The sequence below is a fragment of the Manacus vitellinus genome, unplaced genomic scaffold, assembly GCF_001715985.3.
Source record: "Manacus vitellinus isolate BGI_N305 unplaced genomic scaffold, ASM171598v3 scaffold_10_pilon, whole genome shotgun sequence".
Taxonomy (NCBI): Eukaryota; Metazoa; Chordata; class Aves; order Passeriformes; family Pipridae; genus Manacus; species Manacus vitellinus.
Genome location: NW_021938838.1, coordinates 1100407 through 1128125, shown reverse-complemented (window position 1 = coordinate 1128125; position 27719 = coordinate 1100407). Strand labels below are relative to the sequence as shown.

General features: G+C 44.3%; 1 protein-coding gene across 1 annotated transcript; it reads left to right on the top strand.

Annotated features, from left to right (window-relative positions):
- The first annotated feature begins 1090 nt into the window (after positions 1-1090).
- Positions 1091-27108, top strand: AMFR (autocrine motility factor receptor). The gene is made up of 13 exons (XM_029965164.1): positions 1091-1183; positions 3017-3181; positions 4923-5075; positions 9458-9498; positions 10389-10521; positions 11041-11174; positions 12818-12928; positions 15778-15968; positions 17614-17717; positions 19642-19776; positions 20430-20513; positions 23971-24155; positions 25597-27108. Exons 1-13 carry the CDS (start codon positions 1121-1123, stop codon positions 25736-25738), a joined length of 1641 nt encoding a protein of 546 aa, XP_029821024.1. The 5' UTR covers positions 1091-1120; the 3' UTR covers positions 25739-27108.
- Positions 27109-27719: the final 611 nt, after the last annotated feature.

Here is a 27719-nt window from a genome sequence, read left to right as displayed (position 1 = left end):
GAAGCTGCTGGGGCGTTCGCGGGGGTCCCGGGCGGGGGCTGCGCTTGGGCTTCGCTCTGCCAGGAACCTGAGTAAGGAACCTGAGTAAGCCCAAGCCTTGTCTGCCTTTTGCTTTTTTTGCTCCCTTCCCCTTTTTTTTTTTTAAATAACATTTTAAGTCATGTAGGTCAGAGGAAACATTCTCGTTATTTAAGAAAAAAAAATAATTCTGTATCTCTTTAAACGCAAACCTGGCTTGGGTTTATATGAATCTTGGCTCACTGATTTGTAGTTGAAATAAGGACTCAACAAGACCATATCAGAAACCTTGCTGAGCTGTTACTGTTGAACTTTTCGTGTGTCTGTCAGTCAAAGGTGGCAGTAGTTGGACATTTGCTTCACAACATGCTTGCTTGACTGAGGTGCTGATTAAGAGTCCTAGAAAAGTTTATTGTATGTCCTATAGAAATGACAGGTTGAGGTTGCCTCATCATCCCCCTTCTCACCTTTTTAGTGTCCTGCATAGGTCAAAAGTTAATCACAGTTGTCTTTGTCAAATGTGAGAAGCAGTTTTGCCAGGCCCAGGTGTCCTGCTCCTTGCTGCTTTGCTTTAAAGCAGTTCCCCAAGGTGGCTTTAAGCAGTGTTGTTACTGAAGGGGTGTGTGCTTCTCAGCCTGTTTTGAGGTAGCCTCTGAGTCTTGTTACTGTAACAACAGATTCAAAGTGGAGTTTTCTCACCTGCCATATGTTAAACAAAATGAGCATCTTGGTGATCTCTGAGTTTCGTCCCCGTGTTCCTTCATGCTGAAATTTGCTGATCTGTATAAAATAATTTATTGTGAAGAGGTGGCTCAGTTTGTTGGCTGTACTGCTGAGTCAAACTCACCGTGTTAGTATTCCTAGATAAAAAATAAGTTAAGTGACTTATCAGTTGCTACATGGATCTTGGAAGAGGCCAGGCTTAAATTTCACCAAAAAAAAAAAAAAAAGGCAACTTATACTGTTCTGTGAACAATGGCAGGTTTGTTAGATTTGTTCATTCCCCTTCTCTGTCTCCCTCCTTCTAAATAGGGCAAAAGTATTAGTCACTGACTGCTTTATTTCTTTCCAGGTGCTAGTGAACACTGCCTGCTGTTTTCTGATGCTGGTTGCTAAGGTAATCCAGTGTATGGTGTTTGGTCCTCTTCGTGTCAGCGAGAGGCAGGTGAGACAGCAGCACGGTGTCTTGAATGTTGTACACTAGGAAACTGTGAACCATGACACCTGGTGTGGTTTTTCTCCGTGGAATTGCTGAAAGTGTGCAAGAAAAGTGAATTTTAGAACAACATAAAGCTAACCATTTGGTCAGCTAGTATATCCACAGCCACAAGCTTCCAGTTTATTTCTAAGGGAACTTTTCCTGTTGTATTTTATAAACCCGTGGTCAGCTTGAACATCCTGCTTTGTTAAGGAACTTTGTCAGATTTCTTACCTCACTTCAGAACACTTACAGCATGTTCTCCTTTACCCAGGCTGACCTGACAGCATTTCTCCATTGCATTTTGTAGTTGTCAGCCCTGGCAGTCTGAGTTCCCTCTTCTTTGTGCCTTGACTGCTGGAGAAGTGCTGCCCACCCTCATGGGCTGAGTGGATGGTTTATCAGCCCTCAGATTTGGGAGGGAGTAGGGAGAAAACAGAAAAGTGAAACTTTCCAGAGAAAGGAGGTGAGCAGGGCTGAAAAGTGAGGCTGTTTAGTCCTGCTCTTGAGCTAAGTGAGAATATTTTTAAAGATTCAGCAAGGGACCCCTGAAAGCCCAGGGCTTTTAAAGACAGGATCCTGCAGAAGCTAAAAGCAGCAGCAGGAGTTTGAGTAGTATCTGTATATTTAAAAAAAAAAAGGCAAATGCATAAGTTGCTCTGTGTAAATGCAGCAGCAGTGGTTTGAAGTGTGGTCACATATTAAAAAAAAAAAAAAGTCTATAAATGCAGTTCTTTAGGAGGAATCAGGCCATGATGATTTCTGACATGCAGAACTGAGGCACATCAAGCCTCATTAATAACCGTGGATCTCTCAAAGCCTATTGTACTTGTAATTCACACCCCTTGGAGTCTCTGAGTGCTGTGTTAAAGCCAAAGCACTATCAGACTGCACTGAGTCAGATTTTCTTTCTAGCCCATGTTAACTATAAGGATGTGGAATTGTAACCAGAGATAGTTTCCAGGGTGTTCTCTACCCTGGTGAAAACTGGAGTGAAAAACAGTGGCAGTATGGATCCATTTGTGTTTGGACAGTGGGAGTATGCTTCAGTTCCCATGTAAAGGAAAGAGGGTTATTAATATTGGCGAACCCAAAACAGCAGCATCACGAAGGAAGTCTGGGCCTGTCAACTAAACTCCTGGTGATTTCATTGTGTTCTTTAACAAAACATTTTGTTTCGTAAATTTTTTTAATCCCTACCAAGCTGACTTGCTGTCTGCTGCTTGAGAGCATCATATTGTTCCTTTCATGCTGCATATGCGTGGGAAGAATTTCTTTTTCATTGCTCATGCATCTCATTCTCCACTGTAGGCATTGGGATTCTTAAGGACAGACTTTGTCATCTTTTCCTGATCATCTCTATTTTTTGGCAGGTTTTTGGAAGCAGGGTGCTAGGCGGTTTGGGCATCTTGAATAACTAACTGTGGCACTTGTAGCAAAGAGGACTTTGTGCTTGCAGCCTGGTAGCTGTGTTGCTTGGGTGTGGAGAGTCAAACTGAGATCAGACTGGGTTTGTGCTGAGCACTGTTTTAGAAGGATGGCAGGAAGCTGTGCTGTGTAGCACAGTTATGGTGCTGTGGTACAAAAGACTATCCAAATACTAAGGACTGCCAATATTTTTAATATTTTTTTAATTCAGTAAAGGTAACAAATACTATTCAAGATGTGTGTGCTAATGTATTGTTGCATTTCTACTTGCATCTTTTTTTTCCCTTTCCCTTTCTCTTTTCCCCTCCTTCTTTCCGTTGTGTGTGGATTGTCAGTGCTTTCACTACAGTAACCAAGTGTATTCCATTACAGCACCTCAAGGATAAATTCTGGAATTTCATTTTCTACAAGTTCATCTTCATTTTTGGTGTGCTGAATGTTCAGACAGTGGAAGAAGTGGTGATGTGGTGCCTCTGGTTCTCTGGACTTGTGTTTCTCCATCTGATGGTTCAGCTCTGCAAGGATCGCTTTGAATATGTAAGTTGTGATCAAGGGCTGTCTTTTGGGACATGCAAATTCTGTTTCTGGTTCAGGCACTGGCTCATGATGGGTTACAAACAGATCATTTAGAGCTTTTCTCCACCCTGTGGCACTGATCACGTGCACCTCCCAGTAACTTCAAATACTTACTTTCAAGTGCAGTGTCAATCTTACTCCTTCAGTTTTCCCAGGAGACAAATGGAGCTGAAGATACTTATTTTCTTTGATAAATTGCTCCTTATATGTGCCCTGTAATTACTATTACATAACTGCATGAGATGTCTTTATAGCTCTCCTTAGTGAAGACATCTTGACAAGAGAACATCCCTTAGATTGGTGCCCTTCAGGATTGGCCTAAGGACCCTGTTTTTGCAGATTCTGTGCTCAGGTTTCATACTCAGACCTACCAAATTTTGACTGCTGGTGTCTTTACAAAATACAATGCAACTTTCTCCTTAAGCTACCTTCCACTTTCTGTTAATAACACCAAGAATAAATTGAGTAGAGATGCAGAAATTGAAGGCTAGGCAAGGAAGAAGGAACTGAACTTTGAACAGTAAATCTTGGCCTTTAAGCATCCTAAGCATCTAAAGGACATGCATTTTCCTGGGCTCCTCTCTCCTGGAATAGAAGTTCGACCTAAATTGAATCTGTGAGTTTTTTTGTTAGCTCTGTGCTTTGCAGGTTTTTTAAATTAATGTCCAACAAGGCCTGTTAATTTATAGGTAGCTAAGCACTAAACTTGCAACTAGATTGGCTGGGGTTACAAAAATTGAGATAGCAGTGAACAAGGCAGTCATCTGGTATTTTTAGTGTTGTTCAGAAAGCTGTGAAAGAATGAAGGTCACGTGAGAAGAAATCCTTATTATATTCCTTTTGCATTCAAAGCACGTCTCTTAATTTTTTGGTTGAACAAATGATACTTGTGTGATCTGCCTTGCAAAGGCAGGGGCATGTGGAGCTGAAACAGATAAAAAGTGAGAAAGAACCCATTTAAAAACAAAACATGGGAGTCAACTCTGTAAGTCGGACCAGGGTGAAGCTTTGGACAACTGCTTCCTACCTTATCGTATTCTGCCCTAAAAGTAAGGGGATGAACAGCCCAGGTGTAGCCTACTGTTAGGGTAGCTTAGAGGTTTAATATGCTTTGCATGCTATTCAATGAAACGACTATTTTTCATTAGAGTCTGCCCAGCATTCTCTAGCTGCAATTTAAATTTTTTGGGGGGAGATGTCCCTTTCTTCCAGGGGAGAATGACATTGGAAGAATTAGGGGCTGGAAGATCAAGCTGGACAAATTCAGATCAGCTGTTAGGTGAAAAATTGGCAGAACATTGCTCAAAGACTATATACTGGGTTAGGTGTCTTTCTAAAGATGCATGTTCATCCTAAGCAGATGCTGTGGATTTGATGCAGAAACTACTGTCTGTGGTTTTCTTGCACAGGTGATTCAAACATTACCTCAAATAATCATAACTGTAAATAAAAAAGTTTTAAATGATTGTTTAAAATTCTGGTGAATGTAAATGACAGATGAATGAGACTTTGGGTTGGTGTGTGGGTTTAGCTTTGTTCTGCATCATTTATTACTGAATTGCACGGTCGAGGTGGTGAAATTGGTTTTGTTCTAGAAAGCAAAATATTTTCCTGAATGAGGACTTGTTTGGTGAGGTGACTGCAGAAGGCAGGGTGAAAGAAGTACTCCTTTAAACCTGTCATGTATTTATTTGTGTTGCAGCTTTCCTTTTCTCCTACCACACCCATGAGCAGCCACATCAGAGTGCTGGCCCTGCTCATAGCCATGCTCCTGTCCTGCTGTGGATTAGCAGTTGTCTGTGGAGTCGTTGGCTACACCCATGGCATGCACACGTTGGCTTTCATGGCAGCAGAGGTGAGACTTCCTGCATGCATGTTGTGGTTTCTGCTTTGCCTTTCACCCCTCACTCAGGGGTATCCTGGGACACAGTGGATTTTCTTTTAGTTCCCCTAAGGAAGAAACTTTGAAGACACAAACAAGCCCTCCCCCGTTTTACAGCAGTTGCCAGATTGGTGTACTTTCTCTCTTTAGCTTTTAAGCCTGAAAAAATCTTTGTCTGAAAAAGAGAACGAGAGGATAAACCTGTAAGATGATGCTGAAATCAAATGACAGCTTATGAAAAAATAATGGTTGTGCTTCATGAGCATTGCAAGAACAGTTCGTTGAAACAGCAGCAGAGAGAGTGTGTATGAAAGTGTAGTGTGCACTTCAGCCTCCTTCTTTGAGGCTGTATTTTCTATTTCATTTCTCCCCAAAAGGAATGAGAATCTTTAAGGCACACTCGTGGGATTTGTCTCCGTTTGTGTAATGGGTTGTGTCTCAGCTGAGATGAGCAAGCGTGTTTGAGCACTCCTGACCTTTGCACTGTGCAGTAAACATCAGCATGTTTGTGGATTGAACACTAGTATGTTTTTGATGTTGTGGTGGGTTGTTGCACCCTGCCTGAGGAAGTGATAATCTTAAACAAAGGAGATGAATCCAGTATAATTGCAGGTATGTTGTGTTAGCACATCCTTAGTTCAGATAACAAGTAGAATGTATGATTTATTTTTCTCCTCCTATTTTGAATTCATACTTGGAGTTAGGGAGGAGGAAAGAAAACAGTTTGCTGACAGTAGGAGAATATGATGCTGATCACAGCAGTTCAGCTATTTAATATGTCACTTTATTTTTCCCTAAATATGAGAATGTGCAAGACCAGATTTGTAACTACACAGTGGAAGGGTGTTGAAGATTTGCCAGTGTCTGTCATAGGTGGGGTCTTGCTGGTGTCGTGTCTCTTATCTGGGCTTGGCAGAAGGGTGTATCAGCCTCACACCAGCAAGGGGCAGGTTTATCAGGGAGTGTTCTGGTGCCTGAGTGTTGCCTCCTTAGTGCTGCACCATGTGCTGGTGAAGTGTTTTGGGGAGCAGGATGGGGCCCAGCTGTTCATGGCAGTGGAAGCTGCTCTGTGTGCTGGCTAGTGAAGGAGTGGCTCAGACAGTGTCAGTGCAGGGTCCCCAGCCAGGCCATGAGTCCCTGCAGCCTGCTGTGCTGCTGGTGGGCAGTGAGGAACTTTGTGGGAGATGTGGAGGAATGGCCTCCTAGCCCTGCTTGCAACCACTGGTGTTTGAGCACATTCCTGAGCTGAGAGCTGCACAAGCCCATTGAGTTTGGTAGTCCCAGACATACTCTGAAAAGTTGTCTGATTGTTTTCTGAACTCATTTATACTTCACCCTCTGTAATATCCAAAGGCAACAAATTCCACATTTACTTGGCTTTGTGTACACAAAAGAACTCTTTCAGTTCTGAATCTCCTGTCTGATAATCACAGAATGGTTTGGGTTGAAAGGGACCTTCAAGATCATCTCCTTCCAAGCCTCTTGCCATGGGCAAGGAATAATGTCCCCTACCTATCATCTAATACATCTGTGGTGAAAATCTGCAAAGAATTACTCTTCTTAATATTATTTATGATATTATCATCCTTTCTCCTGTTCCCCTCCTAACTTTCTAAGCAAAAGAATTCTAGTCTGTTTAATCTTTCCTCATGAGAAATTGTCTAATATCTTGCTCCTTTTTTAATGTTTTAAATATTCCCAATATGCATTCGGTGACCACGAGTAGTTTCCTTGATTTTAATACCCAGCACTCATGTGAGTGGAATAAAACATTTTAGGTTTCTTTCTGTACAGGTACTGGCAGTGGCACTCATGGCAGCCCTCAAGCTCTCAGCAAAAAGCATTAAATCTTGCACACTGAAGTGTTTTCCTGATGGTGGCTTGTGTGATGCTGCTCGAGAGGGACCCTGCCAAGTGTATTCCATTAGTGTGAATGAATTACATTAAGTTACATTAAGCTATTAATCTCTTTTCTGACTCTGCAAACATCAATTTAGCTTTTTGCCTTAGGGTTTTCAATAAAGCAATATAGATGTTTTTTCTTGTGTTTTAGGTAGACTTCCCCTTGTTCTCTGTTGTTTGTCAGCATTTTCTTTACTGCAAAGGGTGGATGTGGAATGTGCAGAGGCCCAGAGAAAGTTGAATAAGGACTGTCTGTATTTTTGAGTAAATATTGATCTCTTTTTGCCTTAATATACAGTATTAGAGAATTATAGTATAGCAAGCAATGTCCAGTCAGTCTATATTTGCACCTTATTTATTGTAAGAAAGAATTACTCCATTCCTGTAGCAGCCATCCTCTGCTCCTGTTTGAGACATCTCCAGTAACCCTTTCCCCAAAACAAACAAACAGGAAGGCTGAGGTGCAAGCTCAAGGGCTGTATAATGACAGTGATATCAAGTCTTAGAGTTGTACCTTATGGATAACAGTGTATTTTCCTGTACAGCTTCTCCCTCCACATCCACTCCCGTTGGGTTTGAGTGCCTTGCAGCCTCACGTGCACCATTAACCTCTGCCAGTGTTGTGCAGTCCCTGGGGGATAAACTGTTTGTTTTGGGCAGAGCAAGAGCCCCTAAGGTGTTGGAGCTGAAAATGGCCTGCTATACACTTAGAACCTCAGATCACAGAGCTGTGTAACTTGTGATGCAGTGCTGTTCTTTCTACAAAGCCCTGCTCGTGCTGGAATGCATTTCTGGAAACAGCAGAGGAACCAGATGCCCAAATCAGCCATGGCTTGTCCTTCCAATTCCGATGCTCCTGCTGCCTCAGCACTAACCACTACCTGTCATGTCTTGGCAACAGTAGCATCTTAAAAATTGCAAAGACTAGACCCTTCAGATTTCTACCTGACAGATGTCTCTTCCTTATCAGAGACTTCATGCCACATGTGCTGGTTTTGACCCAAATTTGTGCTCAATGGCATATCCATCCAGCAGCTCAGGCAATCCTTGTGTTTCACCACTTACATGATTGGGATTGGGATTGGGGCATATTTACCTTTCCTCTGTGGTCTGCCCAAAGTTTCTCTGTAGTCACAGAAAGTTGTGTCAACCCCACGTCGTCTCTTCCTGGTACCCTCATGCAGGAGGTAGACAGGAGACAGAAGAGGATCCTGTAACATGCCTTGCAGGAGCAGCTGGTGTGCTAATTTAACTTGGTTGGGAAAGGTGCTTGTGATGAGAACAGCACACTGTGCTAGGAGACTTGCAGTTACCTTCTTGACATTTTTTGTGGTGTTTGAATGATGTGTTTATCTTATCCTGAAGCGTTTATTTCACTGAAAGATTGCACTGGTGTTTAAGTAGTCACAGGAACATTTATTTTAAAGCCAGCCAGTAAACAGTTGGCAGACGTGTTGGGTTTTACAAAGGGTTAAATATGCATAGAAGGTTTTAAAGAATGCTTTTTACAGATGGAAAAAATTATTCAAACCAACTGGTTTATTGCTGTGTTGGGAAGTTAGTGGTTTTGATAGTTCTTCTGTACTGTTTGTAGTACTTATGCTGAAGGCATGTCATCAGACCAGTTCTACAGAAGTGGTTTCAGTAGCTCATTGTAAATCCCCTGCATCTCAGTGCCAGTTGGGCCCTGCAAACTACAAGGTGGTGTGGGCAGTCTCTGAGAGGGGGTTTATCTTGTCCCATTTTTTTCCACTGAGGAGAGAATGAAGGGACAGAGCACTGTGGGCTTGATGGGTTAGAGGCTGGGGATGGGGCCATGTTTCTTAGATGGTAAGAGCCCAGGGAAAGGTGGTTAGGTATTCTGGAAACAGTTGTTTCTGGTGACTTGTCTTTATACTTCTGATCTTACACCTTCTGATATACTCAGGTTTTTTTTTCTCTGTACTTAGCCTAGAGAGATAAGTATGATTAAAGACAGAAGTTACTTTAGCAGCGTTAACATCTCAGCAAAGGGGGGGAATTATTTGAAAGTTCTTCCATGGTCTTCCTCAAATTCCTGATACTATTCACTTTCAGGGGTTTTTTTTTTAGGAGTGGGGTGAGTAGAGGTAGTTGGTGGGATTGTGGTCTCAACACTTCCTGCGTGATAATAATTGAAAAAGGTAGTATGTCCTGTGTAGTGGGGGAAAAGAGACCCTTAACAGCAGTAACACTAGTGGCTGCTCTAATAGCATTGTGTGTTTGGGAACAATTTCTTCCATATTTATTTATAAACTTCATGTTTGTCACAGGTATATTGTGCACCCAGTCATCTGTAATGCCCATTGGTTCACAGAGCTTGTTAAGCTGCAATAAGTGCATTTTTTGTTTTAGCCCTCGAGCTCCTGCATCTGAACCACTGTCCCTGCCAGGCTATTGTTAACATGTGTGGTTCTTTTCTTCCCATTTTGCAGTCTCTGCTTGTGACAGTCAGAACTGCCCACGTGATTTTACGGTGAGTAGCTCATGTTTTACAGGCTGGCTGTGTGGATGGCCTGTTGGTGTAAGAGCTGTATGTAATGACCCTGTTGAATTGCAAACGTGTGTTTGGACATTGAGAGCAGCCCTGAGAAGAAAGGCTTGAGGGTGTTGGTGGATGAGAAGCTTGATGTGATCCAGTCGTGTGTGTTTGCAGTCCAGAAGGTTCAACAGTGTCCTGGGGAGGATCCCCAGCTGTGTGGGCAGCAGGGCAAGGGGAGGGATTGTGCCCCTCTGCTCCTCTCTGGTGAGACCCCACCTGCAGTGCTGCCTCCAGCTCTGGGGTCCCCAACATGAGCGAGTCCAGAGGAGACCATAAAGATTCTCAGAGGGCTGGAGCACCTCTGCCATGGAGACAGGCTGAGAGAGTTGGGGTTGTTCAGCCTGGAGAAGAGAAGGCTCTGGGGAGACTTTAGAGCCCCTTCCAGTACCTAAAGAGGCTCCAAGAGAGCTGGAGAGGGACTTTGGACGAGGTCATGGAATGATAGGGCAGGGGGAATGGCTTCAAGCTGACTGAGGACAGGGTTGGATTAGAGATTAGGAAAAAATCCTTCCCTGTGAGTTTGGTGAGTCACTGGCACAGGTTGCCCAGAGAAGCTGTGACTTCCCCATCCCTGGAGGTGCTCAAGTCCGGGCTAGCTGGGGCTTTGAGCAGCCTCATCTAGTGGAAAGTGTCCCTGCTCGTGGCAGGGGATTTGGAACAAGATGAGTTTCAAGATCCCTTCCAACCCAGATCATTGTGGAATTCTATGAGATGGACAAAGAATCTGTATCCAGAACTTGTTTGAAAAATGGGTAAGAGTTTAAATTATAGAGATGCTATTTACCAAAAGAGATAGAGTAATGTTGATTTCCCCACTCTTGCAGATATGTGGTTCATCTCTGGGATCTCAACCATGAAGGAACATGGGAGGGCAAAGGCACTTATGTCTACTACACAGATTTTGTCATGGAGCTAACCTTGCTTTCCCTGGACTTGATGCATCATATTCATATGCTGGTATGAAATACTTAAAATAAAGGATATTGGATATACTTATTTTACTTATTTTTTTACTTATTTATTTTAGAAACCAGATATTACAGAAAAGTTATTTAAATAGAAATGAAAATATAGGGAGGGGGATTCTGGCATTCTTTCCTCCTGTGTAATTGGAGTCATCACAAATAACTTTGTTATGGAGTATTAACTACTGTGTAATTATCTGTTTAATAGGTGTTTAATTAGATTTTTTTTTTAATTGAGTAATATCAGACCGAATTATTTTCATTGGCAGCAGGGGATGCTAAGCTGGACAGGACTGAATTCAGTTTATCCTCATTAGAAATGCTGTGCTGCCAAAGTTGTATCTGAAGAGGTGATGAGCAGTAATACCTGTGGACATGTGGGTTAGTCCAAATGGAGTCAACGAAAGACAAATCCTTCAGTGCTGGTTTCTCGATTTCTCTTTAAGACCTGATGCAGCTCGTTGCTTCCCCTGGTGTTTGTTTCTCAGCACTGCTCTGTTTTCCCCCCAAGCTCTTTGGCAATATCTGGCTGTCCATGGCCAGCCTGGTGATCTTCATGCAGCTGCGTTACCTGTTCCACGAGGTGCAGCGAAGGATCCGCCGGCACAAGAACTACCTGCGTGTGGTTGGGAACATGGAAGCCAGGTGAGCCTCTGACTGAAGTCCTGATGCACATGTAGGAGAGAGGATCCTGACAAAGAAGCTGGGATTCTTTACTTTCCTTTGCTGCACAGTGGTGTGGTGTAAGCTGGAGAGGTGCAGTCTTGCAAACCCGACTCTTGAGTCTTTACACTTAGAGTGTGTTTTTACCCATTTTATTTGTTACAGGGGACACTTTCTGGTTTTAGCAGATACATAGGATTGACTTTTATAATGGCAGTATTACTGCTAATGTCTTAACTGGCAACGAGGGAACTCCCTTGTCCAGTATTTCTTCTCCTGTATTCCCTTGTATACTACCCTGGTGGGGCAACAGAAGCTCTGCAGAGCTCTGCCTGTTTCAGGTGTCAAATCTTGACTTTCTTTGGCTGTGCTAGAAATAAATGCTCTTGATTTCATTAGGCCATACCATTCAGTTACTGTCTGAAATAAAATAAAAATATTATTTAAAACTTACCTAGCTTTACCCATATATTTATTAAACCTGAAGCCAACTCTAAACAGACTCTGTACCTGTAGTGGAGCTGAGAGCACCTTGGCATTACTTTAGTCCCTCCCCTGTAGTGAGGCAATATGGAGAAATTGGAGGCCTGCTAAAACCTAGTATAGTGCCAGATGCTACTGCACCTCTGATCCAGTGTTTTCATAATTTGACTATGCCCTTAAAAATTTTAAGAGCAACAGGGAGTTTTACTCTTTCTGTACATCACTGTATTGTTTTTATTATGGACTTCCGTGGCTTTGATTAACTCTGATGCCTGCTGCTGTGGTCCAGATGGAGAAGGCTGGCTTGTCTAGAAATTCCTGCAGTTTTCTTTGTGATAGTCATTTAATGGCTGTGATATCAGGTTAAGAGCTGCATAATAAAGCTCATCCACAATGCATTGTTTCTTTTCAGCAAGATGCAGCCACTAAACTCCTTTGAGCTGCTCACAAAGCTGTTTAAGTTGCATGTGTCCCAGACTTCTTGTCTGAGCAACTTGATGTGTTTTGGTCATTCTGACTGTGCCAGAAGAACCACATTCCAGCTTCCTTCAGTGAGCTCCCTGCCTTTGTGTGGTTGTTCTTTGGGTATATTCCACACCAGCAGTATATGAAATGTTGTTATACCACTGGCTACTGTGTAGTAACTGCTTACATGGCACTGTAGCTTAAAAGAAAAGGAAAAAAAAAATCAAGACAAATGGGGGTGGCAAAATCTGAGGCCAAAATTAGTCAGACCATAAATGCTTATGATCCCAAGGAGACATCTTAATGGGTACAGCTATTAAAACTCATTTAGAAAAATAACATAAGCCAAATCTATACAGATTATAACTTGAGGATCTCAACCTAACGATCGTATAATTATCTCATGGAAGGTACTAAGTCAAAGCTTTTTGCACTTAGGATGTGCAAAAAAATGTGCTTGCAAAAGGCATGGGAGGGATGTGTGTTTGTGTGTGTTCCTTTGCAGTGTGCCCCTGTGTTACCAAAAAACCAGCAAACCTGCTGGCACAGCTCTTCTAAGGAAAAGGTAACACGGAGGATAAGGTTTTCTCAGGGCTGGATTGTGGATTCTCCAGAGAGGAGGCCATGCTGAGCTGGTGTAGCTATTGCTTATGTCTCTTCCTCTTTCTTCCATGTAGGTTTGCAGTTGCAACCCCAGAGGAGCTGGCAGTGAACAATGATGACTGTGCCATTTGCTGGGACTCCATGCAGTCCGCACGGAAACTCCCCTGTGGGCACCTCTTCCACAAGTGCGTGGGGCTGGAGAGGGACACTGGGCTTGGAAGGGCAGGGATGGATGGGCATGGCTGGAATGTACAGTGGGATGGCAAGTAATGAACTACCAACAGAGCTGTGGGTGTTTGCTGCCTGGGCCCTCTTGGTCTGCTTCTAATACCAAAATACAAGTGCTGTTCACGCCGGTCATTTTCGGGTTTGAGTTGTTTCACCTGCTGCGTTTTTTCCACCAAAACAGAGTGTGGCCCTTGTCAGCTAACGGGGAGGAAGTGGGGAGTTTCTCAAAGGCAAGTCAGTAGGTTTCTCGTCCATGAGGGTGTGTTGATTTGCAGGTAAAGAAGAAAACTCTGAGTTAAATCCTTAAGTACCTTTCAGATATCAGCTTTAAAGAGAAAACGGGGAATATTTTTATATAGTGCATCCTTGCACAGTGGTGAGTCCCTGGGGACAGCTGTGGAGGCCAGGTCTGGTTCTGTGGTTTCGTGTGGGGATGAGTCCATCAGGGCTGTAAATGAGGTTAACCAGCTCAGCTGAAGTGGTCCCTAAGCACCTGGTAGTTGGAACTGGGAAGCTCTTGGCCAAAGGATCTCTCTATGTACTGCTTCTCACAATAATTCAGTAGTGAATAGTAGCAGATGCTTTGGAGACAGTGTGCTGAGCTAAATGTGACTTTTCTTGGATCTTTTGTAGCAGTGCTTACATGTTCATGCTTGTGCTTAAAACTGAAAGGGGATGCAGGGATTGAATCTGGCGTTTCTGAAGTGCCATGAGATGAACGTGCTGGGTCAGTTAAATTGTCCCTGTGGTGTTACTTTCTGCAAAGAGCTTTTTACTTCTCTGGTAACTGTCAAACCAGAGGTTGTAATCTTCATGCTAATTTGTTGTCATTTATGACAAACCTTGCCATAAATATTTATCTGTGTTCCAAGAAGTCTCTAATGAGATAATGTGCTGCCGTAGCAGAAACTCCTCTTCCAATGCTACTGAATCATGTGAATATTTAATCACCTGCTGAGCACTTGAGAAGCCCAGGGTCTTCTCTTCAGAAAATCATTTTCTCTGTATTTAAAAGGATCCTTTTGTATTTTTTTCTGAAGCAGTTACAGCTCTGAAGCAGTTTTTTCTGAAGCAAGTTACACTCCTTAGTGCTTTTAGGGAGGGAACACATTACAGTGGATGACTTATGCTTGCATATAAAACCAGATGTAACTAATAACCCTATTTACAACCTGAGAGTGGTTTCTCTTCTCATAAAAGCCTGATGATTTTGCAAACAGGCTGAACATCGTGTCCATTCTCAGTCATGTGGGATTTTTTTTTTTCATCATTTATTTGGAGTGGAAGAGAAGGTGGCAGGGAAGATTCACATTGCTGAGAGGACTCTGTGCCTAAATATAAAAGAAATTTAATGGGAGTAGGTGTCTGAATATTTCAAGTTCTGTAGAAGCTCTCTCCTTTTTCTTTTAGCAAGCAGTCACTTCCAAAAGAGTTGTTGCTCTGAAAGTTTGCCAGCCTTGACCTGGTGTTGGTTGTCCTTCTGCTGAGGGGCTGTGGGTGACCAAGCCCCTCCTGCCTGTGTGGTACAAAATGGGTGTAGCCACAGGTGTTTTTTGGGAAGTGGTGCTGATGGAGGCTGACAGGGCTCGTGTCCATTCCAGCACCTCGGTGGTTGAGCTGTGGAGGGGCAGCAGGAGCGTGGTGGCAGCTCCGTGGTGGCAGCTCCTGTCACTGGGGGTGTTTCCCAGGTGACCTCTGGAGTTTGGCTCCAGCAGAGGGTTGAGCTGGCTGTGGGCAGGGTGCTTTTGCTGCGGTAAGGGGGGTGATGTGTGGCAGCACCACCAGTGCTGTCTGGCTGTGCTGGTGACCAAGGTGGTGGAAGTTGGTAGATTTTTTTCTGCTTTGGTTGTTTCTGGGAAACCCATCACTGTGTTTCTCTCCATTGCAAAGTGTGCTTGACTTTGCTATAGTTCTGCAATTAGGACTGTTCCCTTGCTCTGTCAGCCCAAATCTGTGATCTGTGCCTTTATTTTGTTTGCAAGTACACAATTTGGGGAACAGATTTATTTGACCTTTTTGTACATCTTTACCTTTCTGAAGTGATTTAAGAGTTTCTGCTGGAAACCCCCCACCCTGCAAGCGTGAAGTATGTGTTGTGAGAAGCATTCAGTGCTGTGAAATTCAGTTCTTCCACACTGAAAATTAAGTTTAACTTGAACAAATAGTGCAATTGGGTCGTATCAGTCTGAATCAAAAAGTATGCACAGCTTTGAGTGTTTCAGCCTTCATTTCACACACTTCTTACTTGCTTCAGGACAGCAAATGTTCAGAATTAAGTAAGGATTGTAATGGCACAGAATTGTTAGTATTAATAAATCTGTTTAGAGAGTTTCTGGAGTGGTACTGATTTTAGTGGTTTGGGTATTGATATTTTGAAAAGCTGTTTGAAAACATTCAAGGTGCCATTGCCACATCACAGGCAGAACTGCAATGAAAATGTGTCAGTATATATTACTTTTGTGTCCAGTTGGTTTTTGTCTTTTTCAACTGGAAATGGTGAGAGAAGAGAAATGCTTTGTTTTCCCTTCCAGACAAAACTTGCTTGTTCTGAGCTAGAGAGACAACAAACTTGGAGAGCGTTTTAAGTTTGTGATAAATCTGCATGCATTTTTATAAAAAGTGGACACTTGAGTATTTTCAGCTGAAAGAAATAAGAAACCTATGCCAGAGTCATCAAGGGTATCTCTGAGCAGTCCATGTGCTGGTGTTGTGTACAGAATATGCTACAGCTGCCTGATGTACTCGTGATAGTGCTGTCTTGGAAAAACGCTCCAAGCTCACTGCAGTATCCCTGTTTTCCTGTCAGCTCGTGCCTGCGGTCCTGGCTGGAACAAGATACATCTTGCCCCACCTGCAGAATGTCTCTCAATATCACTGACAGCCATCACGTGAGGGAGGATCACCAAAGGGAAAATCTGGATGAGAACCTGGTGCCCGTGGCAGCAGCAGAAGGCAGACCACGCCTGAACCAGCACAATCACTTCTTCCACTTTGATGGTGAGCTGAGCACGTTTGACATCCTCTGCTCTTCCCCAGATAAACAAAGGCAGCAGCCTTCTGTCAAAGGGAGTTCTCTATGTGCTTCAGTTGAAACTCAAACCATGCTCTGCTTGTGTTTGTCCAATGCCTGTGTGTTCCTTACAGCTCTTTTCAAGAGCTCAGATATGTGTCTCTGAGGTTGTCCAGAGCTATGGAGATTCCTTGAAAGATTTAGTACAAACACTCCCTTTTTCAGGATTTGTTGTAGTTAACATCTTCAGTACTGGCATTTATTCATTGTGTGCCATGTTGACAAGCAGAATGGGAAATTCATGGGTCTTTTTTTGTTACCATGTGGTGGTTAATCAGTGACAGCCAACGAGGGGGAAAAAAACCCTTCTGGGGTACAGTCTAAAAGTTGGTCTTTCCCCTATCCCCTAGTTGGTGTGTGGTTGTCAGAAGTCCATTTGCCACTTGATTAACAAGACACTTGCAGTGCTTGGTTAGGTGCAGAAGATTAGTCTTAGAAGCAATTGTGTAACTACAACAGTTTTACATGTTTGTTTTTTTAGTGGTCTGTTGTAAGTACTCACAAAGCAGATGTGATTTCAGACCCTGATAAGTTCTGTGTATGCAGACAACTTGTTTTGAAAAAGACAATTTACCTTGCTTGCCTTCCAGATGTTTTCTAGTTTTGGTATCAGTGTGTGCTTGTGTTGCACAGTTTCCCAGGTTTTGATGGCAGTCTTGTTTCTCAGCAGGCTTCAGTGCTGTAAATACTTGGGTTTGGGCTCTGCCCTCCTGGAGCTCCCATGAGGTAGCTGAGATGCTGCAAACTCACACAGTGACCTGTTCTTAGTCTCTGCTCATTTTGCAACCTTTGGAGATTGTGGGAGGAGAATAATGGGCAGAGAAGGGTCAGACATTTCTAGGTGCACTGAAACTGGCTGATAGCTTCTGCACGGCTTCCACTTTTTTTGAGGTGCTTTAGGTCTCCAAAGGGCATTTATATTTAGAATAACATTATATTTTTGATGGCTGTCCTCCCCAGTGCTCTCCTGTGGCTTGGAGACCTGCAGAATTACCATGGAGATGGAAGGAGAAGTGGCATAGAGCAAACCCTGTGTTTATTTAATGGCAGTGCAGGAGGAGGAGGGAGCCAGCCATGTGGCCTGCTCTGTTGAGCTGAAGCAAACAATTGCAGCAGTCACTTTGTTCAGTTACTCTGTGTCCCTTTGAAGTAATATTTTCTCAGAGATGACCCATTTTGGAACCAGATTCAGATTGTTTAGAAGGTGTCCTGTTTTTAGTAAATTTACTGGAGTTATTCATGTATTCCAGAACTGAATTTGACTCTGGATTATTTTAATTTTCACTGTAATGGGAACATTAAAAGAAGAAAACAAGGATGTGTTTTCTTGATACTCTTCCAGCCCTCAGATTGTTAAACCACTGTGACTGTGTTTCAGGAGAGTATTGGCAGTTCCTGATTTGCTCCAGCCATCTCCCATGTTTGGGAGACCTTTGGGATGGATTGTACTGCAGAACTCCCCATGTGTACCTTGTAGAATATGAAGAGTTTTGTTAAATACACGTAGAAGTGCTTCACCTGCTGAGAATCTCATGTTCTTCTTTGACTTTCTTGGTGGTTTCTTACCCTCAGGCTCCCGAATTGCCAGCTGGCTGCCCAGTTTTTCCGTAGAAGTGATGCACACCACAAACATCCTTGGAATTGCACAGGCCAGCAACTCCCAGCTCAATGTTATGGTAAGATTGCTTTAATAGCTTGCACCTCAGCCTTCCTGTTTGTTTGTTTTGGGGAAAGGGTTACTGGAGATAAGAGGACAAAGGGGAAGGAAGTCCAAACAGTGGTTAGACATTACATGAAAGCTGTTTTTATGAGAGAAGCTTTATTTTAGTGGTTAGGGCTATACTGGAGTTCAAATGTGACAACATAAAAGAACAGGTCTGGAGGCAAGTAAATGAGGGGGAAAAATGACATGTACTTCCTGTGTGGTCAGGCAGACTTTCTTCAGCTTATTTAGTGCAACTTCTTTAACTCTTTTTCAGTACTTCCCTCATAACTTGCAGTGCCAAGAAGTGTGAGTCTGTAACCAGAGAATTTAGCTGTTGGTCATGTAGTAACTGATCCAACTCATTCTGTAGCTTTTGATTTTTTTTTCTGATCTTTAATAGCACTAAGCTCCCAGACAGCTGTTTCTCTGAGTGCCTTGCCAGTGTGATGTGGGGCTCTTTAGCACCCTCAGCTCTTGCTGATCCCTGATGATGATAGAAGTGTAGAGGATGAAATCCCAGGTTTGTTAAATTCATCCATAAACACTGATGTGGTACAAAAGGAGAAGGATGTGGCCCCATGAAACACAGTTACTTCATTTCCTTTGAGCAGTGCTGCTTCCTTTGAGTTCTTCAAGCTGTAGCTGTGTACTCTAGCATGTTAATAAATGTTCAGTGAGGTGCCTCATGAAAGTGGTGGAATTTTCTCAATATGAGGTCTCTCCCACAGCCTTCACTACTGTTTAAGCCTCAGCAGGGTAAGGCCATTATTTTTAGGGGGTTTGAGGCAGGGCAGGCAGGGAGCATTAAGGTGTTGATAGATGACTTATTAGTTAAATATGCAGCAACTCTCCATCTGAGGTCAATTTAGTTTTTCTTTTTCTGGACACAGTGACACAAATGGGCTTTTGTTAAGGATGAGTAATGATTTCTTGGGACTGTGTATTATGAAAAGTACAGTAACAACTTATATTAAAATGGCTACTTTAATGGAAAGGCTCAGGTTAGCATTATACATTTTTAATAGAAAATAAGTGAAATTCTCCTTTGTGTTTCTGAACAAAATTCTAGTATTTTGAGGGGAAGGCCAGAGGCTGAAATGCTGAATCAGTTGTTTTGGTCATAAGTTAGTACAGTGTAGAGTTAGGTTTGCAGTAGTTGCTTGTGTTGGAACTCACTGTCAGCTCATGCATAATTTTTGCTTTGCTCTCAAAACTCCTTCCACCCTTCTTTTCTTTTTTTTCTCATTTCCCCCTGTCTCCCATGACTTTGGGCATTAGTGAAAATAGAGATTTTAATATTTAATGATATCTAGCTGTTGGACTCTAAAAGCATATTTTTTGTTTGCCCTCTTACTTTTATCTATTTAATTTGGATCTTATTTAACTAACTTGAAATTCAATAATAACAGTTTCCTGACAACTTGGTTAAATTTACTAGAGCTTTCAGATACTATTAAACTGGTTTGTAGGCAGGTTATTAACTTATTCCACTTGTCCTTACTAGTACCATTTTGGAACCTGTATGTCACAAAGAAAAAATTCTTCCCAGTGTTGTTTTAACTTTCAGTCACTTGTGAATATTATACAAATCTTTATTAAAGAGGCTGTCATGAAAAAAGGGTTGGGAGACTTTTAAAGCCTTTGTGCATCTACAAACACTGTTCAGGAACTTAAATTTCAGGGCCATGTGGTGCCTCCATAGGAGTTGCAGTTTTGCTGTTGAGTCAGTGAAGTCACTGCCAGCATGGGTTTTTTTCTCCTTCCTCTCTGTGGCTGGGTTAGCATATCATAAGCCACATCTTTGAGATGATAACACTTTTAATCTCTTTATTTTGACATATTTATCAGCTTTTATTTACTGTTGATACTGACTGTATAAACCTTGCTTTCTGCAGGCCCATCAGATCCAGGAGATGTTCCCTCAGGTTCCTTATCACTTAGTTCTGCAGGACCTGCAGTTAACTCGGTCTGTGGAGATCACCACTGACAACATCCTGGAAGGGCGGATCCAGGTGCCTTTCCCCACACAGGTAACTCAGGACACTGTGCCCTTAAAATGACTGACTTCCTTACTTACCACAGCACTGAACCTGTTCATGAGTGAGGGGAGTGATGTGAGATGAAGCACTGGTGAACCCAGGATTTCTGTTTCCCTTTGTTTAAATCTCTGTAAATGCAGTGTATTCAGCCGTGTACCAAAAATATATTGAAAACGACCTAGCTAGACTAGAGACAAATATTTGCTCAGTTAAAGCAGCTCTTCCTGGTCTCTCTTGTGCAGAGCCTTTAGAACATTTCCAGTTGATTTCTCTGCTGACAGATAATTGAATTGTACCACTTAGGAAGGTTTTCTGCAAAGAAAGTAGTCGGCAAAATGATGCCTTGTTCTTAATTAGTGCTAGCAGGTTTCAGTAAAGCAGTCTGGGGACAATGTTTCTGTTAATAAGAATATTGAATTCTGGTTCTGGGCACATCAGATAGTACTGTTATCTGGAGTCTGCCTGTGGGGAAGCAGAGAGAATTCTCTTTCAACACAGAGCATTCTGTTTATTGCTAACTTATCTGTTTCTAAATTGAACATAACGCCTGACGGTGCAGAGGGCAAAGTTTGAATGTGTTCAAAGCACCCAGTTCTGTTTGCCATTTCACACACTGCATTAAAGCCATGATGTTTGCATTTCAGCGTGCAGACAGCATTAGACCTGCCCTGAACAACTCTGTGGAGCGGCACAGTACTGATCAGGAGGATGCTGGAACTGTCACACAGGTAATTTGGCATAAAAATGACCAAAAAGCACAATTAGAAGCTGCAAGGACTAGTAGGTGCCTTGGCTCCATATGAGGTCAGGTTGGTGGCAGCCCTTCCTTGCATTTCACCCCAGGGCAAGTAAGGTTCAGGTTGGGCAAGTAAGCCAGGCTGGAGCATGGTGCCCCTGTAAAGGATTATCTGTGTGCTTTTCTTTTCCTCCTTGAGGCAAAGTGCTCTCAAGTGATACAAAGAACAGAAGAAGATCATGGCTCTGTTCACATCTGGTCAGCCCATGCCCATCTGTGGAGTACAAAGAGCAGGATGCTTTGCTCTTCCCCTTCCTCTTCCCATTCTGTACATCTCCAGATGTACAGAAACTTCTATTAAAATGAAAAGTATTTCTCCTCTGGGTGTAAGAATTCTTCTGGGTGGTGCTGAGGAAGCTGGAAGGTGCTGCTGCCCTCCTCCTGCTTTGTGCATTTGCTGTCACTTAGGCTGCCTTCAGACGAGTGCTCACCCTTGTTAGAGAGCTCAGAGTTCTACCAGGGAGTCAGGCTTACTTGCATCCTTGCTATTGATGCTATTTCTGTTGTGGAGAGGAGACTTAGGAGCCTAGGGGCATCCTTCCTCTAGGGAACTCCTGTCACTTTGGTGTCCCTTTGATTTTGATTTCAATTTGTAACCAAGTACCTGGTGTATCAGAGATGTTCTCTTTCTGCTTGCCAGAAGAATCTGTAGCTGTAGTCAGTGAAACACTTGTCTGTGAGGAAAGGGCTGGCAGCAAACAGGATTCTTCATCAGGGTACACTGGATTTTTGAGAAGCTTTTTAAAGGCAAAGTGGGAAGGGACATAAGCCACCATCATCTCCTCTGGGAGAGACTTGAATTTCAAAACTGTGGGTAGATATGCTTCACATCTTATGACACAGTCTCCAGGAGAGACCATGGAAACCCCTGTTGCTTTGTGCTGCAGCCTTAGAGTAGTTTTACAAGCATTCTGCCTCTTTCCTTTTTTTTTTTATTTTAAATCAACATACCCACCGAGAATCTTTGTAGTATAGCAAGTGCCAGACCCATTGGAGTTCTGCTTGTTGGAAATAACACTTCTTCAGGCAGCTAAGGTGCTCAAGTAAAAACACTCTTCTTCATGAGTAGTGTTTGTTTTCCAAGTGTCATATGTCATATTATGACTTATCTCTATCTTAAGACCTTTGAACTTTAGGTAGAATTAATGACTCATTTTCCCCTCCCCTGCCACATGTAGCTTGTGGTTCTGAGGAGTCAGTGCTGATATAATGTAATGGTAATTGAGAGGCATCTCTGAGCACCATCGTGGTACAAATCATGTTAGAGGTTTGTGAGATGGTGCTCTAAACACTGACAACCTCTATCAGTCCTGGCCTGAAATGCTGTGCATGTGCTTCTCTCCAGCTGTGCATTGGAATGCTGATGCTTCCAGCAATGTGCATAATGCTCTGCACCTCCTCTCCACCCCATCCTGTTTGCCCCCCCTCCCCTCTTTTCTGACTCCAGTCACTCCCACAAGAACAGATTGTGGAACAGCTCGAGCTACTTTCTCCAAGCTCCTATTTTGATGTACTAAAATGTATTTAAAGATTATCCTTTGATTTTTTTTGTGTGTGTGTTTGTTTATCTGTTTCTCTGATCCTGGGCAGAGGTGGTTAGGACTGCTCAGACCTGACTAGCAAGGCTGTTGTTACAAAGCTTGCCTGGTGCAGCTCTTGCCCCCCTCCTTGAGAGTCCAGTTTATTGTCATTGCTTAAGTACTTGGTGACTATTGAGAGAATCTTCCAAGGCATCCCAAGGCTTTCATGAAACTTCCTTGTTCTCTTGGAGCCTGAAGGAGGAATGGTTTCTGTAGCATACAGGCTTTTGCATCTGTGATCTACTGCGTTACTGTCATAACCTTTACTGCAATTAGTTGTGATAGTTTTGTCTCCAAAACCTCCTCAATAACTGTTCTTGTGCTCAGAGGACTCTGGGTATTGATTTTTAAATCTTTGTGAATTTACGAAAACCCCCCCAAATCTCAGATGAGCCAACTTGCTTCTTCTGGTACAAATGGCCCAGGGGGAAGAGCAAGAGATCTTGTCTGAACGGTGACCACAGTGAGTGGCCTCCTCAGTGCTTCCCCCACTGCTTCCCTGTTCCCTGTCTGCCTGGGTGCTTGTCAGGTTGCTCCATTCCTGTTCCACTGGGTCTGCCGAGGTCATCTTGGCCCCGAGTACAATCCATGATTCTTCTGTGGGGCTCTCTCTTCATCCTCAGGGATGTGGCAGAGCTTTGAGGCCCTGGTGCCCTCACGTTATCCCAGCCCATTAGTGTGCGTGGTACAGGACCCCTTCCCTAAATTCCAGCATTCTGGGGTTTTTGCTGAGAGAGGCTGAGCACATTGTACTTGTTTGAGGCTGCAGTGTCCATCCTGCACTGACGTGGCTCTGCCATTCCTGCTTGGCTCACCAGCCTAATGGGAAGTGACATTTGTCTCGGTGTTTGCTCTCTGAAGGCGTTGCATGGGGAGATGGTGTTACTGGCCTGACTCTGGGGCTTTGGAATGACTCAGCTTGTTGTGCACATCAGCTGCCCAACCCTGTGTGTTGCCTTGGTGGTGCTGCCATGTCTGGGCTGGCGGGACTCGAGCGGTGTCACGGAACTGCCCGACCAGGCTCCCAGGGCAGCTGTACCCAAGGCTGAAAGGAGGCGGTGGAGCTGACTGGGCTAACACCTCCCTGCACCATCCCACGTGCTGGAGTAGTCCTCTGGGATACCCAGTGATGGCCCAACCCTCCAGCCCTTTGCTGAGGTGACGTGTTTGTTGATGCTGCCACGCTCGGTACCGTGGCATCATCGTGGCAGATCAGTCCTCGTGTTCGTGCTGCCAGCCAGATGTCAGGAGGGAGAGCTGCCACGTGTGGGGCTGCCAACTCCTCTTATTGGCGTGCTGTGCTTGGCACAGTTGCCAACCTTGCTCTGCCAGTCCCAAACATTTGAGTGCTGCAGAACCCAGTGAACCGAAGCCTCATAAATTCCCTTCTCGAGCACAAATCATCTCTGCAAATTCATTCGCTATTCTTCCCTTCGTATGTGGATTTCTGCTTTTTCTTTTCTTACTGTTGCATCACTTGTCAAGTCAGCTGCAGAATCTGACTTTCAAATGCCCCATTTTCAGAGAGCATTAATTACAAGTAATTAATGTTTGTCTTTGACATTACTTTCAAACGTGGCATAAAAGATACAGCATTATAGGATACAGGCTCTTTGAACATGGTTTGAAATAGCTTTGTTCTGTTTTTTGGCTGGGCTTTTCAAAGGAGCCCAAGGGAACTGGGTACAGCAGGTGAGAGTCTGGTTTCTTCCAGTGCCTCGGAAAATGACAGTTCTTTGTAGCTCGTTGTTTTGATGCAAAGAAGCCTAAATTTTGCAAAGCCTTACGCCTTATTTCCTTTTCTCTTAGACCGAGAGAGTGCCACTTGAGCTCAACTCCAGGCTGGAAGAGATGGTGGAATTCAGCGAAATGGAAGCAGAGCCTAGTGAAGCAGAAGATTTTGAGGCCAGGGGAAGTCGCTTTTCAAAGTCAGCTGACGAGAGGCAGCGCATGTTGGTTCAGCGGAAGGAGGACTTGTTGCAACAAGCTCGAAAGTACGTTCCTTCCGAAAACCCCAGCCTGGCCACGCAGTTGAGAGTCCCCCAGGATGGGTTTCAAATGGATGATGACCAGTGGGAGTCTGGGTGGATGCAAAAAGCAGTAAGGGGAATGAATTCATCTCCCATGGCAGGCTCGGGGTGCTGTTTGAAACAACTGTTTCTGCTAAACCCAACTCTGAAATAGCATCATGTGTCCCAACATGTACACAAGCTCTTTGAAGTCAGAGGCTGATTTTTCCAGCTTCAATGGACTTTAGTCTGAGCCTGTAATAAGTGAGAATGGGTTACTTGTGCTGGGTCCTCTCCTAATCTTTAGGTTGGCCCCTGGCACAGCTGTCAGCCCTCACTGCCTGTGCTGTTACAGCTGAAATTCCTGTCAGGCCCCGCTCTTTCCAAATACAGAGCTGTACAGAGCAGCACAGAGCTGAGAGATGACCCTTGCTAGAGCTCTCCAGAGGAGCTCAGGACCAGCCAGTCAGCACCACTGAAGAGAGAGGGGCCAACCTGAACTGTTTCTTTTAGCCCAACCAGTAATAGGTGTTATAAGTAGAATTCAATTTTTACATACATCCCAGTCATTTTGGTGAACTTTACTAGCATCCAGTTGCTGATTAAACAGAGAAGGAGAAGCACTTCAGTGATGTAGAAAAAACTTCTTAGTGTTTTTAACAAGTGTTAAAAACTTTGTACTGCAGGGACACTGCTGAGAGGGTCTACAACAACCCCAGAGTTCTTTGGTGTTGTCAGGGTGCTGCTGCTCTTTTTGTTTTCCACACTGAAATGCCTTATAAGTACTATGGGTGTGACATCTTTTACAAGTCTATTTATAGACTTGCTCCTAGACTTAATTTTTCCTTCATCTTTGCAAAAAAAATGTCTTTTAGGGAGATTGAGTATTTTTGACTTTCTGGTTTACTGGTTTGAAGAGCTGTTGAGTTTCAAACTACTGTATTTTGCTACTAGATGTAAAAATTCATTGGGATGTTAACTCTGGCAGCAGCTTCTTTGTCCTCTGGCCTCACCTCATGCTTTGCAGCCCAAGTGCCCCTTGTGCCAGACGTCCTGGCTGTCACCAGGGAGTGGTGGGTGCTGTGGCAGACACTGCCAGCGGCTCAGGAGTGGAGTGAGGGGAGCAGAGGGAGTCAGGAACTCACCTGCAGTCTCAGGGAATTGCTCTGAGTTGGGAGTAGAGCCCTGACCTTTAGAACTGGCTCCTTCCCACAAGCACAAGGATCTTGCACAAAACCCAAGAGCTTCTGCCAGCTCTGCAGAGTCCTTCGTGGGCGATGGGGGCTTTTCCTGGAGTACCTGTCTCCTGTGTGCTTTCATTGAGCCATTTTCCTGCTCTCCAGCCCTCCCTGACTCTGTGAGTGTATTTTCCAGAGCCGGAAGGAGGTGGGCTCTGCTCACCCATCCTCTCCTTTTCTTTTCTCAGGCGTTACTTAAACAAAACCTCGGAGGAGGAGCTGAGCCCGGAGAAGCCCTGTCCCGAGGGCGCGGCCGACGCGGTGACGCTGCGGCGCAGGACCCTCGCTGCGGCTGCCGAACGGAGGCTCCAGATGCAGCAGAACTCCTAGCGCTGCCCCTCCTCCCCTCCTCGTGAGCAACCTCCAGTAAATAAATCAAACACGAGAACCCTGCGCTTTCGGTACCAGCAGGAAAGCGTCTCTGCAGAGCTCAGCTGGCTGTGCTGCCCAGCGAGCTGGCTGCCTCTCTGCTGTACAAAGCATGTGGTCTAATAATGTTCGGACAGCTGACAAATTAACCTTTTTTGTAATATTTTCTATGTGACGTTGATTCCCCTCCACAAACGAAAGGCAATTTCTAAACCATGGGCATGATTTCTGCAGCTGGCATGAGCTGTGGGGCTGACTGCACTGCAGAGGCTGGGGGAAGTGTGTTCTGAGTTAGCTGTGGGTGCAGGTCACAGAGCACACGGGCACGTTCTGCTCGAGATCAGGAGAGTTGCTCCGAGGGTGAGGAGGCTTAGAAGCTTGCAGCAATCCTGTGCTAGATAAGCAGGCACCCGCTCCTCAGTCCCTGTCGGCAGCGAAGGTGCCACGTAGGGTGGCTTGAAGGGCTGGGGGAGCATCACCAGGAAGTTCTTACACTGGATGAAATTGTCTGGCTACGCAGCACAGAACCCCCAAATCCACGGACCGTGCAGCGAAGCGCCGGCTCACGTCGATTCCAGCATCAAACAGGCAGTTTGCTGCTGCTGGGCTCTTCTGCTCTGGCAGAGCTCTGGCTGTTCATCCCCAGGGCTGCACTTTTCCTTCATGTCCAGAGGCAAGCGAAGGACAGAGGGGGGTCGAGTGAAGAGCTTACAGCCCTTGCAGTTCAGTGTTACCACAGGCCAAGGGAGCCGAGGGCAGAACCCGCCCGTCCTGACTCCAGCACAACACGGGTGGGACGGCGCGGAGGTCGCTCCAACATCTTGCTTTTATTTTGTTTTTAACCCCCACAAACTCACTGTGAGTTTATTCAGGAAGACTGGAGGAGTGGGGACAGCTGGACCTTCGCTGGCTGCACCCAACCTGCTGACCTGGATTTTTCTTAAGAACTTTTGAGATCCCCTTGGCGCCGCCACCGCTCGCTTACATAGTTGAATTTTACATGGCAATGACTTAATTTTTAAACTTCTGAAGAGTGAGTTCTAGTTTCACCGTCCTTTAGAAGGAGCCCAGTATTACCTAGAATTGTTGGTAACTTTTTTTACTGTTGGTTTTTAGGTGAAGGTGAATTTAACGAGAGGAATTGCATCGATGTTTAGGTGAAAATAATTTATTTCAATAAAACTCTTTGGGAAAGCCTTACCTTGCAATGCTATTAGTAAACCTCAAAAAATTTTTTGAGATCTTTGGTTTTGCCTAGAACACAGCTGTTTGTTTTTATTGTTAAGAAAAACCAACCAACCAAAAATAAAAACCTTGATCAGTGTTGGAAATTGTTTGGAAATTTCTGTAGTGTGGTTTCTCTGTGTGTTTGGTCTGTAAATGGGGCACCTGCACTTTGGTGCCCTTTGGTTCCCCCTTTCCATCTGATGAGAGAGCACAGCCTCCTAACACTGGGTTTGGGAATATTCTCCCAAGCCTCGGGTTGCAGGGCAGTAATTGTTACTGGAATTTGGCTGTGCTGTGAACATGGAAATGGAAGAGAAACAGTGTCTCAAGGACTGAAAATGGAGCAGGGCTTTGAGCTGTCTGGCAGGGTACAGAGGGGATGAGAGCTACTCTACCTGTGAGCAGTGTGGGGTTTGGGTCTTGATCCAAGCAGCAGACCTGACATTCCTCTGGGAGGGGAGAACACAGCACAGAAATCCTCGTGGGCTCCGTGTCTCCATGAGTTCTCCTTGCTGCATTTCTGGGAGATGTTGTACCTGGTGATGCATTTTGTACATGATGATGCCAAATGCCCCCAGAGGGGCTGCCTGCAGCCAGGGAGGGTTTGGCCCGGCTGTGGGCTTGATGGAGCTGTGGATCCACCACCTTGGCCTGTCCTCTCCCAGCCCACTCACCTCCCCAGGACAGGAGTGCTGTGCCCTGGAATGGTTTCCCC